Raw genomic sequence first — 13,553 nt, 5'->3', positions numbered from 1 at the left:
GGAAACAGACACATGCAAGCAGATCCAGAGGCGGTGCATGCAGAGACACGCAAACACACATGTGGAGACATGCAGAGCCAGACACACCTATGCCGAGACACGTGCGCCAGGAGACACATGCAGGGACGAGACACATGTGGGAACCTCGTAGGGGGCAGGGCTGCTGGCTTCCCCTGCCCTTCAGCCTCTCCACAGAAGCCAAGGCCACCTCCAGCAGTTCCATCCTCAGCAGGGCCAGGGCCAGATGCCCCCCAAAAGTCAAAGGCTGCCAGATCCACAGGCTCCCACACTCTCTCAGAGAGCCCAGCCCCACCCCCAGGCTTTCAGGCAGTAAGGGGGGCCTGGGGAGCCTTGGGCCCATCTCCCTTCGCAGCTTTCAGTCTCGATTTTCAGCTGTTTTTCCAAGAGCAAACTCCCACCTCTTCCAGCACTCAGATTTCATCAAACTTGGCATCTTAAAAGCCTGTTTTGTTTTTAAATCTGAGCTGTTTGGGGCCCGTTGGCAGGCGCGGCCTCCCGTTCCCAGTCATCTCCCCCTTCTTCCTCGGGTTTCCCTGGCACCCCACATTGCCTTACTCAACCTGGTTGGTGAGGCCTCCCCACCACATGAACCCAATGGCCATGCCCTGCACACACACCAGCCCCACGCTGCACTTCCGGACTCGGGCCCACACTGGACTCTCCTTCAGTGGCTCTCCCAGCTCAGTCCTACTCCAGGGAGACTCCTGTCATCCATTCACTCCCTAGGTTCAGGCCCTGCTTCAGTCACTCTAGACACCGATAGCCTCCCTCTCACTGCTGAGCCCTGAGGCCCAGCTGCACCCTGCTGCCTCCTGACACCAAGGCCAATGATGGCTCCACGAAACTAACTGTTAAGGACACATGCAGGTCTCTCAGCAGCACCCTGCCCTGCTCACCACTCCTCCTTTGCACTCTTCTCTTGACCTTCTTGGCCTCACACACTCGCCTGGTTTCCCTCCAGTCTCTCAGGAACCTCCTCCCAACGTGAAGAGTCGGTTCCTGGGACTCCTGTCCTGGCTCTGGCTCCCTGAGATTTGCTATTTCTCAGCCTGCAAGATGCCAACTCCAGATGTCCCCCAGAGTGCCAGGCAAATGTGTACGAGGCCTCTTTAACACTTCCCCTGGATGCCTGTGCACACGGGGCTCAACAGATTTCTAACGGGACTCACCAACTCGCCTCCTCAAACCTGGTCCTCCTCCAATACGTGAATCTTAGAAATGGCACCCCCACCTACCCAGCCCCAAGGTCAGGAACCTGGAGCCTTGCACCTCCCCAATCCTACAGGTAGCCAGGCAGTCCTCCACTCTTTCTAACCTTTTTTTTTTTTTTTGAGATGGAGTCTAGCTCTGTCGCCCAGGCTGGAGTGTGGTGGGGCCATTATCTCCCTGCAACCTCTGCCTCCTAGGTTCAAGCAATTCTCATGCTCAGCCTCCCGAGTACCTGGGATTACAGGTGCATGCCACCACATCCAGCTAATTTTTATTTTAGTAGAGACAAGGTTTCACCATGGTGGCCAGGCTGGTTTCAAATCGAACTCCTGACCCCAAGTGATCTGCCCACCTTGGCCTCCCAAAGTGCTAGGATTATAGGTATGAGCCACCGTGCCTGGCCTCTTTCTAATCTTCTAGTAAACTATTCCCCTTTCTTCCCCTGTCATACCCAGATGTGCACCCATGCCAACTCTTGTCTGAACTGCTACAACCTGTTACTGGTTTCCTTCCACCCCCAACTATGCACCCACAGGGACCTTTCTGAAGCTTAAGTTTGATCGTGTCATTCCTCTGATTAAAATTCAATCGGGAGCGGTGGCTCATCCCTGTGATCCTAGCACTTTGGGAGGCCGAGGTGGGTGTATCACTTCAGGTCAGGAGTTTAAGGTTAGCCTGGCCAACAGCCAACATGGTGAAACCCCATCTCTACTGAAAATACAAAAAATTAGCCACGTGTGGTGGCGCATGCCTGTAATTCTAGCTACTGGGAAGGCTGAGACATGAGAATCGCTTGAACCCAGGAGGTGGAGGTTGCAGTGAGCAGAGATTAGGCCACTGCACTCCAGCCTGGGTGACAGAGTAAGACTCCATCTCAAAAAAAAAAAAAAAAAAAAAAAAAAGAAAAGAAAAGAAAAGAAAAAAAAAAACAGTCCTTTCTTCTTAGCAAACCAGTGCAGCGAGAGGGAGCACCTTACCAAGGATGGAGAATGTGTACACGCAGGGCATTTGGGCATTTAAATCTCCAACTTGGTGAGCCTATTCCCAGAGCCACTGGATCTACTGTGGTCATGAGGCCAGGGAAGAGGAGAGGATGCACGGCCACACACACAGTAGGCCTTACAAGTACCTATGACTATAGGGGCAGGGGCCCAGGCTGGGTGCAGGGGATGTATCCAGTGTCGATGGCTAACAGAAGAGGCAAGAGTACCACCTACTCAGCAGCAGCACCCATTCAGAAGGGAGTCCACTTGGGCGCTTGAAGGCAGATCACAGCTAATAAAAATAGGAAACTCCAGGTACCAAGAAAACCAGGGTCTGACCTTCAAGGCCCTCTTGGCAATGCCTACTTACTTAATACCTCTTCCGTCCCCATGCCTGGGGCCTAGAACCTCCAGGAACTGATTGTAGAACCTCATATCTGCGTGGATCTGAAATCTACTGTGGTCATGGGGGTGGAAGGACAGGTCACACAGGACCACAGCAACTGGACCAGGGGTATACAGGTCATGCCTCAGTTGCTAAGGGGGGTAGAAACTGGCCTGGGTTCCAGGTTCTGGGGCCATTTCTACATCCTCTGTGTTGCAAATCAGGTGAGTGACAGGCCCAGCTTCTGCCAAAGCAGACTGTTACGTAGACACACATGTAGACAATAGAAAGGGCTCACATCTTGCCCCTTGGGAAGCCATCTTGTGCCTGCAATAACCCTTTACCTAGACTCCCCAGCTGTCAAAGTCAGGCCTGGGCCAAGTCATTCCACCATGGGTGGAAGGAATACACAAGTTTGGAGAAGGGAAGGAGGTGGAACAGAGAGAGATGACTCCTTGAGAAAACATGCACCCATCTCACAAATGTAAGCTCCCTTACTAGTTCTGCTCCTGGATACCTCAGGACAGGGTCATATGTCGATCACTGGCCCTCTGTCCCTAGGGCTGTTTCCAAAGGGACTGTGTTAGGGAGTGGTCAGGGGGTACTGCAAGAGGTCCCTCATCATCCTACAGGTCCCAAAGCCAGTCAGGGTTAGAGCTCCTGCAGAACCCAGAGGTCCAAGCCCAGTACAGCACTGACTTGCCCCCACCCTGGCCACTACTTCATGTGCCTGATAACCCTTCCCCAGAGCCTGCTCCAAGGCTGGCAACACCAACTCCATCCAGACACCTGGATTCCCTGGCCTGCATGGCGTAGGTGGTATGGTCCTGGCAGGTTGGCACACTGAGGCCAGGTGGGAACAGACAGAAGGGATTGTGGGCTTGGTGAGGTAGGGGAGGGAGAGGAAAGGGGTCCCAAGACCTCCAGCAGGCAGGTCTGGGCAGGATCCCTATCTGGTGCACCCCACCTCCTGGCCTGGCTACAGAGGAGCTGCTGAGGGACCACTGTAGGTGCAGAGAACAGCTCAGCGAGACCATTCTGGCCACATCCAACTCTGTCCAGCTTCCTGGCTGACCAACAGGTCCAAACAGGGATCCTGCGAGGTCCCAGAGACAATAAGCCCAGACACGGCATCTCTGACCTCCTGCCAGTGCTAGACTGACTCCACCACACTTCAGCTTGGGCTGCTTGCTGGCCACTCCTGCTGCTGTCCACACAGCTTGTAAGATGCACACCACCTGCTGTCCACTCCCACCCCACACATACTGCCGTGGTACACCTACACACACAGCCTGCTGCACAACACCTGCTATACACACAAATATACTGCCTGCTGCATATGTACACACACACTGCTTGCTGCACACTCATACACAGCCTGATGCACACACATAGCCTGCTGCACACCACACAGCCTGCTGCGCACACGCGCGTGTGCACACACACACAGCCCCACTGCATACCACCCGCTGTACACACACTGCCTGTTGCGCGCGCGCGCACACACACACACACACACACACACACTGCTTGCTGCATATCACCTGCTGTACACCCCACACAAACACTGCCTACTGTATACCCCTGCAAGCGACCTGCTGTGCAAATGTGTGTGTGCATGCACACACTGCCTGATACATACACACCCTGGTACATACCACCTGCTGTACACACACACAAACACACTGCCTGCTGCACATACACACATAGCCTGCTACACACCACCTGCTGCACACCCCACAAACTACTCACTGCACATAAACACGCATACACACACCACACACTGCCTGAAACACAAACTGCCTGCTACACACCACCTGCTGTACACACACACACACACACACACACACACACACACACAGCCTGATACACACAGGCTGAACACCACCTGCTGTACACCCCACAAACAGTTGCTGCATGTTGCACATAAACACACATCACACATTGCATGATACATACACACACTGCCTGCTGCACACCACCCTGCTGTACACATATATGCACACTGCCTGCTGCACAAACAGCCTACTGCACACCACCTGTTGCATACCCTTGCTGCACGTAAACACACTGCCTGATACAAACACAGGTAGCCTGCTGCAGGGCACACTGCACACATACACACACTGCCTACTGCCCACATACTGCCTGATGCACACCCCTTGCTGTATACAAGGTATTCACTACCTACTTACACACCACACCCACACGCTGCCTGATGCACACACCACCTGCTGTACACCCAATGCACTGCCTGAAGCACACATGTGTGTACAGACACTGCCTGCTACACATGCAGCCCATAAAGCACACAGTACCTCCTGCACACACTGCCCCCTTCCCCACTGCCTGATACTCATGTGTGCAGTCTACTGCACATCCTGTTCTGTGCACACAGCTTGCAAAGCAGCACCCCTGCTGTATACACTGCACCACACACTTCATACACACAGTGCCTTAAACACAGCACACAGGGCACCCACACCACACACAGTGTACCTTATCAATGAGCCCAAGACAAACAATGCCACCTGCACTCAGAATCCTTGGAGCCAGGCCCCCCAGGACAAGTCCAAAACAGCTCATCCCTGCTCCACGGCCTCTTTCTTCTTCCCGCCTCCTTGTCCCTTCCAGAACCTACCCAAAGTCACCAGTGCCCTCCCCGTACAACTGAATGTCTGGCGGCCTCCTGGGGCTTTCCTGGCCAGTACTTCCAGGCCTTAAACCTGTGGCACCAGCTGAACCCATGACTTACAGATTGGGCTCCAAGACCTTCACTGGCCCCCAGCCTCCTGTATGGAAAGGCCAGGAATCCAGGCCTGCCTCCCCTCCCCCATGGCTCCCCCTCCCTGGTGAGGGAAAATGTCAGATTCCCTGTCTCAGTGGCGGCAGCGGGCGGGTTGGAGGGGGAGTGATTCAGCCGCCGCCTCAAGAGTGCGGAGCGAGAAGAGCTTTTCCTGCCATTACCCGGCGAGGGAGAGGCTGGCGCGCTAATGGCTTCAATTACCACTCAGACAGGAACACTGGGCGGCGGGCCCCGAGCTCATCACAGCCAGGACGGGCTCACCTCGGCCAGCTTGTGCTGGGCACCCCTACATCGTACAGTCCTGGCGGGGGTGTCGAGGGGAGGCCACACTGGGAATGACAATCCTGCTCAGAAGCGGGGTGCAAAGGACATGGCTGTGGGGGGGGCACTCCCACGGGCTGTGGTGGGAGTGGCCCTGGAGTCAAAGCAGTCTGGCCTGGTGTGACATGAGGCAAGAGCAGAGGTCACAGAACAGACTGTAGGCCTGAGATCCTTTTTGAGGGTACACTGATCTTCACCTGAGCCAGTTCACCCCAGACAGCCCTCAGTCACTCTCCAAGAAGCCCAGCTCACAGGGAGAGCTGTGTGCAACTCAGGAGGGGGGCTGGACTCTTACTCCTCAGTCCCCAACCAGCTCCGTCCTCTCCCCAGCCCTCCTCAGACTGGTGGTGGACTCCCAAGAATGGCCCTGGCTCCTGCCATCGCCACCCCAGAGTTCCAGTCCAGCCATCCTTTCACCCAGTTCCTGTAGGCTCCCTGCTTTCCTGACCCTCCTAGGAGGGAGGGCAAACCTCCCACCAGGGGAGGAGTGGGGCCGGGCAGGGGGCAGGTGTTCACCCTCTGGGCTGCCTCCCTCTGGCCCTCCCCTGGCACGCCTTTCTGTCAAGCCCCATGCTGGTCAAGGTTATACAGACCAACAGGATAAGTCAGCATTTTGTCTTCCTGGTGCTGTGTTTCAGAAGCAGGAGGGGCTCACTCAGGCCCACAGCTCCACACCCTTCCCCGGAGCATGGACAGAGTCTGCGTACTTGCCCCATATTCTCCCCAGCCTCATCAGACACTTCTCATCTCACACACCAGAAGCACAAACACATACTGCTGGTCCCTGGTAGAGAAACCCAATGGAGACACCTCCTGCCAGTCCTATTTTTTTTTGAGATGGAGTCTTCTGTTGCCCAGGCTGGAGTGCAGTGGCACAATCTAAGCTCACTGCAACCTCCTCCTTCTGGGTTAAAGCAATTCTCCTGCCTTAGCCTCCAAAATAGCTGGGATTACAGGCATGTGCCATCACGCCAGGTTAATTTTGTATTTTTTAGTAGAGACAGGGTTTCGCCATGTTGGCTGGGATGATCTCAAACTCCTGACCTCAAGTGATCTGCCTGCCTCAGCCTCCCAAAGTGCTGTGATTACAGGGGTGAGCCACCGCATCCAGCCCCCTCCTGTCAGTCTGAGTGGGTCCTTCTCACCCCAGGCCTGAAAGACTACCTCCATCCTCCTCAACCCTTTGAAAGATAAGGCCTGCCCAGGGCAGTGGCAGAGGTAAGAGAGCTCCTGACACAGGACCTGGGGCTTAGGCGCTTTTTAAGGACTTCTCTTTGAACACTAACAAGGAGGCCCTGTTCCCCAATCTGAGAGCCTGAAAATAAGCCCTCTGGGGCATCTGGTCCTTCTGCCACTTCCAAAATGCCAGGGCAGGGCAGATGGCTCCCTGCTAGGACAGATGCCAACAGGAGGATGGGCAGTGTCGAAATACTTGCCCCCAGGTCATGAGTGGGGAAACTGAGGTCAGGAGTGGCAGGGAGGAGCCTGAAAACACTCAGCCATCAGTGATCCTGGCCCAGGGCCTGTTCTCTGGGTTCCTGTTCCACAGGTAAGTCCCCCGTGGGAGCAGACGGTGGGGCTGCACCACCAGATGATGCCAGGCAGCACAGAGGCCAACCACCTTCAGCTCACATGGTGAGGCCTCAAGATGTACAGCTTCCAGCCCCACAGCAACCACCATTCACACTCCTGGGAAGAGCTTCATACATAACATTCAACCTTCCAAATCAGCTTGGGTGGTAGGCATGACATCCATTTACAGATAGAGCAAATGAGGCTCAAAGGCATAGTTACTGGCCCAAGGTCACATGGGAAGTGAGTGGTCCAGAGTCTTAACCACTGTCCTCCACGGCCCCTCTAAACTTGTAGAACCCATGGACTCATACGAGAGACAGATGCAAAAGAGTAACCGAATGGAGATGCGTGTATGAACAGATAAAGCCACGGACTAAAAATGGCCAATGTGGAAAGACGTTCAGCTGTTCTTGTAATCAAAGAAATGCAAATTAAATTGAGATGCCATTTTTTGCCTATTAATTTGGCAAAAATGATTTTCTTTGGCCAGGCGCAGTGGCTCATCCCTATAATCCCAGCACTTTGGAAGGTTGAGTGAGGTGGGCGGATCATGAGGTCAAGAGATGGAGACCATCCTGGCCAACATGGTAAAACCCCATCTCTACTAAAAGTACAAAAATTAGCTGGGTGTGGTGGTGCGCTCCTGTAGTCTCAGCTACTCAGGAGGCTGAGGCAGGAGAATTGCTTGAACCCAGGAGGTGGAAGTTGCAGTGAGCCAAGATTGTGCCATTGCACTCCAGCCTGGTGACAGAGTAAGACTCCGTCTCAAACAAAACGAAAAAAAAACAAGATTTTTAAAAATGATAAAATGATGTGCAGGAAAGAGGCCCTCTTCTGCCCTGCTTGGCAGGAGAATGAACTGACACAATCTTCTGGAAACACTGAAAGGCTTAAAAATGCATGTGCCCTTTGACTCAGCAATTTAATTCCATGAATCTAGAATAAGGAAATAATCAGGAAGGTGAACACATCCATCTGCAGAGACGTGTATGGCACTTTATTTATAGAAGCAAAAAACTGGGAACATATGTGTCCAACAATAAGGGAGTGGCTGAATAAATTAGGGTACTTCCATGAGACAGCTTACCCATAGCCATTAAGAATAATGATACAGGCTGGTTCGGTGGCTCACGCCCGTAATCCCAACATTTTGGGAGGTTGAGGCGGGCAGATCACCTGAGGTCAGAAGTTCGAGATCTGTCTGGCCAATATGGTGAAACCCCATTTCTACTAAAAATATGAAAATTAGCCAGGTGTAGCGGCATGCACCTGTAGTCCCAGCTACGCGGAAGGCTGAGGCAGGAGAACTGCTTGAACCCAGAAGGTGGAGGTTGCAGTGAGCTGAGATCACGCCACTGCACTCCAGCCTGGGTGACAGAGCCAGACTCTGTCTCAAAAAAATAAAAGCGAATAATGATACGGAAGAATATTTAATGGTAAGGTAGATGTTAGCCCTATGTTTTATTTAAAAGTCAGTCTACAAATCATTGAACAGTATGTGATCCCATTTCTGTTCACATATGCATATATGCATGCACAGAAAATGGGCCACAAGAAAATAACCAAATGTTATTAGTAGAGGTAGGGTAATGAGGCATTTTAATATTTTCTTCTGCGCTATTCTATACTTTTCCATTTTTCAAAAAGGAACAGGTATTGACATCACATTTAAAAGAAAGCAACAATCAGCCAGGCACAGTGGCTCACGCCTTTAATCCTACCACTTTGGGAGGCTGAGGCAGGCGGATCACCTGAGGTCAGGAGTTCAAGACCAGCCTGACCAACATGGTGAAACCCCATTTCCACTAAAAATACAAAATTAGCCAGGCATGGTGTCACTCGCCTGTAGTCCCAGCTACTCCGGAGGCTGGGGCAGGAGAATTGCTTGAACCTGGAAGGTAAAGGCTGCAGTGAACCGAGATCAAGCCATTGCACTCCAGCCTGGGCAACAAGAGCAAGACTTTGTCCCCTCCAACCACTCCCACTCCTCAAAAAAAGGAAAGCAACAATTGATGCTATATTTAGAAAATACAGACACATTCAGACTGATGAATTTGTTGCGGCTGGGGTCTGATCATGTCACCCCTGCCCTGTTTGTGGCTTCCTATGTCCCCAGTACAGTGTTCATTTCTCAGCCAGATCCTGTGTAATCTGGCCTCCAACCTCTCCAGACTCATGCTGAATTGCTTTCCCCTTCTTCCTGTGCTCTCTAGCTCCCCCTCTGCCCTCCAGAAAACCCAAACTGAACTACTCAGAGTTCTCTGAAAGTTCCATTCTCTCTTGTTTCTGGGCCTAGGCACCTGCCTAGCTGCCAACTGCCACCCCCAACTCCTACCTGTCCTCAAGACTTGGCTTAGACACAGCTCCCTCCTCCTCAGTGCTCAGAGGACTTCAAGGTGGTCCAGGTAGTGTTTGTGAATGAATGGAGAAGCCACCAAGTGAGAGAAGACACTAAAATCCACAGACACAGAGAGCCCCAGCCCTCAGCTCACACGGGCAACAAGGAACATACCTGACACCTATGGCCAGGCTCCAAATGGAAATCAGGTCCACTGCCACAGCCACAGCCATGTAACACAAGGGATACACAACTGCAGCTCCACACCTCCAGTCAGACCCTAGACCCCACCCAAGTGAAGAGCCGGCTTAGCAGTATAATACAAAGGCACCATGCCTCACACAGCTGGCCTCAGCATAAGCCACACAATTCGGACCAGATCCAACGACTATCCCTGTCTACCACTGACTTTTGCCAACCCCAAGGTGGCCAGTCCCCTTCTATCAAAGACGCATGGGTCCAGGGCAGGATCAGGGCTGGCTGGCTCTTCCCACACCTCAGCCCAGCAGCCCACTGTGCCACATGTCTCCCTAGCACGTACCTTCGAGCACTGAGAGCTTGGCACTAGTGTTGATCTCACCCAGGCTGTTGGTGGCTGTGCACTCATAGATGGCTTCATCTCGCTGCACCCGCAATGGCTGGATTCGCAGCACTGACCCTGCCCCATCGTCAAACTCAATTACCTGTCAGAGGACAGACATGGGGTCACAGCCCACTCAGGACACAGGACCCAAAGGCCCAGGGGGAGGGAGACTGAAAGGAGAGGATGGGGGACCAGACCTCAGAGTGGGCAGACCCTGAGCTCTGCCTACCCTTTTCCATTATGGACGTACCTCAAAGCGCTGGGAGCTGACTTTCTTCCCCTTCTTCATCCATGTGATGCGTGGCTTGGGTTCCCCTGTGGCTTGGCACACGAAGGAGGCTACCCCTCCTGACAGCCCAGTCTGGTCCTCAGGGACTCTAATGAAGACAGGTTTGCCTGGAAGAGATGGAGATGCCACAGCACAATCACTACAGGAGCGGCCAATGAGGTAGGTGACAGTCATGGGGGCAGAAAAACCTACAAAGAAAACAATGACACCTAACCTTTATGTAGCACTTAGTGTGTGCCAGGCACTGTTCGGAGAGTTTCACATTTCTTAACTCTTTTAAGCATATGAGGCAGGTGCTATAACTGTATTTGTTTCTAGAGACCCAGAGAGGTTAAGGGATTTGTCCAATATGACACAGCTGGTAAGTAAGTGGCAGCGCTCAGATCTCAACCCAGGTGTTTTGTTTTAACACAAAAACCTCTCTAGCTCCCTCTGAACAGAGAGGGAGCTAGAGAGCACTGTGACCACTGCACCCTTCTGTTGCCCACCCCCCCATCAATTCCAAGCTCCAGGAAAAAGGCGTCCTGGAGAGCTGCTGGGAAGAGCTCCAGCTCTCTCTGAGAGCTGTCCCTCCCCCTGCTCTCCATCTCAGTGATGGCACCGTCATCCACCCCGGGGCTCCAGCCAGGAACCGTGACTCCTCCCTCTCTCCCGGCCCCCACATACCAGCAGCAGTCCCAAAGGCCTAGACAGTCCAGCTCCTAAGTATCTCTGGATGTCTTCCCAGGTGAACACTTTCCTGTAAATCTGCCCCTCCCACCCCTCCTCCACTGACTTGGTTATTGCTTTCTGACGGTTTCCCCAAGGTGTCCACAGGGAGGCAGAGGGAGGAAAAGAAAGGTGGAGGCTCAGACACAGCACTGCCGCACCCTCATCCCCTTGGTACACATACCAGGGACAACTCGCACCCTCTATCCCTAAGAATTTCACCACCTAGAGTCATGAACCCAGAGAAACCCGACCCACTTGCTACAATCTTGTAGCAATAGCTCCTTAATCCTGACAGCTGATCCATTTCCTATTAATCAGGCCAATGAACAGCTCCAAAGAGGCCAGTAGTGCCATGAGAAATGACCTTTCAGACCACCTGTTCGGTGCCCAGGAGCCCAGGCCCAGCCTGGTCCCTGGCACAGAAACGTGTGCAATGATGACAATCCTTTGCCAAGCACTCCCTCTGCACCAGGCTCTATCTTTAGTCTTTTATTGCTATTATCCCCAGTTTACAGGCTCAGAGGGGTCAAGTCACTTGTCCAAGGTCACATACCAGGGGGGGACACATCTGGGACGTTTGAATTCAGGCATGTGTGACTGCAAAACACCTGGTACAAAACAGATCACACAAGATTGTCGGGGACCTTGTCAAGGTCAGAGTCAGTGGAGTGGTGGGGGCCAAAGCCAGACCAAAGAAGGCCTAAGAATGACTGGGAGGTGATGAGAGACAGGAGAGTACAGGTGACTTACAGCAGGCGGCTGGAAAGGATAAGGGGGGAGGGAGGTTTGTGAATTTTTGTTTCTTTTTTTCTTGAAGACAGATATGAAAGGCAATGTTTAAATACTGATGGGAGCTAGCAGAGAGGGAGAAGGTGCTGATCCAGCTGAGAAGGGATGTAAGATGGGGCAGAGTCTCCCAGGAGAAGAGGGTGTAGGGGAGCAGGGTAGGGAGTGGCAGCTGCAGGTACCAGCAGGGAAGGAACTTTTGAGAATTCCAGGGGCTCTGGGGGTTTTATGTAATTATTATGCAAGTCAGTCATCATCTCTGGGCCTCTGTTTTCCCGTCTGCAACACAGTGACCCAGGATTCCGTCACAGATGGAATGAGATGTCTGTAAACTGCTCCACATGGTGGGCCTTCCCTGAGGGAAGTATTATCAGTCCTAAAAACAATTCCAGGCTGGGCGTGGTGGCTCACGCCTGTAATCCCAGTACTTTGGGAGGCCGAGGCGGGTGGATCACGAGGTCAAGGGATCGAGACTATCCTGGTCAACACAGTGAAACCCCGGCTCTACTAAAACTACAAAAAATTAGCTGGGCATGGTGGCGTGTGCCTGTAATCCCAGCTACTCAGGAGGCTGAGGCAGGAGAATTGCCTGAACCCAGGAGGCGGAGGTTGCGGTGAGCTGAGATCGTGCCATTGCACTCCAGCCTGGGTAACAAGAGTGAAACTCTATCTCAAAAAAAAAAAAAAAAACAATTCCAATGAGGTAGGTGGTATTATTATCCCCATTTAAGAGATGGGGAAATAGAGGCTCAGAGGGTGAAATGACTGACAAATCAGAGTGATGTGGGAGTGGAGCCAGGGTTTGATCCAGGTGTCTAACTCCTAAGCTCACCTCCGGCCTTCCCTGGGGGGAGGCCTTGGGACTGACTGATTATGCTCTTAGAGTGCCTAGGTAAAGGCTCAGGCAGCCAGCTCAGGGAGGCTGTGGGGGCCAGAAAGACAAGGGGACACCACAGAAAGGCCAGAACCCCCCAGCGTGCCTTGCCCTTCCGGAGTGCCCTCCTGTAGTCGGGAGGCTCCAGGCTGTCTGCAAAGTTGGCCTCTCAGACATGACTCTCCCACTCAGGCCCCACTGGGGGATGTCTCCTGCCCCTCTCCCCCTGCTGACTTGAAGCCCTCCACAGAGCAGCTCAGGGTTCTCCATCTTCGCTGCCACACCCTAGTCCAGATGCTACCTTCCATTGATGGGCACCCCACTGGCCCAATGCAGGATCCCCTGCCTCCAGGCTTGCACCATGCCTCCCATCTGTTCTCTACTCATCGTCCAGAGTAAGGTGACAGACTCCCTCGACACCCTGCCCTCATCAAAACCCTCCAAAAGCCTCCCAAGTCACTCTCAAAACAAGACTGAATACCTATTACTGTAGACAAAGCCACCGGGTCTGATCCAGCTGCTCTCCCCAGAGCCCCAGCTTTGGCTCCTCTCAAGCAGCAATGCAGTGTTCCCTGCAGCCACAGGGCCTTTGCATAAGCTGCTGCTTCTGCCAACCTCCACCAAACCCTCTTAACTCCCATTTACCCTTCTGCTCACCATTTAAATATTACT

General features: G+C 53.0%; 1 protein-coding gene across 19 annotated transcripts in view; it reads right to left on the bottom strand.

Moving 5' to 3' along the window:
• PTPRF (protein tyrosine phosphatase receptor type F) overlaps positions 1-13,553 on the bottom strand; it is a 91,674-nt gene that overhangs the window by 57,863 nt on the left and 20,258 nt on the right. For all 19 annotated transcript variants that reach the window (XM_032247241.1, XM_032247247.1, XM_032247245.1 and 16 more), the window contains 2 exons: positions 10,472-10,617; positions 10,180-10,321 (listed from right to left, as the gene is read on the bottom strand). In XM_032247241.1, coding sequence (XP_032103132.1) covers positions 10,180-10,321; positions 10,472-10,617 — 288 coding nt within the window. The remainder of the gene's footprint in view (positions 1-10,179; positions 10,322-10,471; positions 10,618-13,553) is intronic.

This window comes from Sapajus apella, unplaced genomic scaffold (genome assembly GCF_009761245.1).
Source record: "Sapajus apella isolate SASKATOON/1434 unplaced genomic scaffold, GSC_monkey_1.0 scaffold62, whole genome shotgun sequence".
In the NCBI taxonomy this organism is placed as follows: Eukaryota; Metazoa; Chordata; class Mammalia; order Primates; family Cebidae; genus Sapajus; species Sapajus apella.
This window is presented reverse-complemented; position numbering and strand designations above follow the sequence as displayed.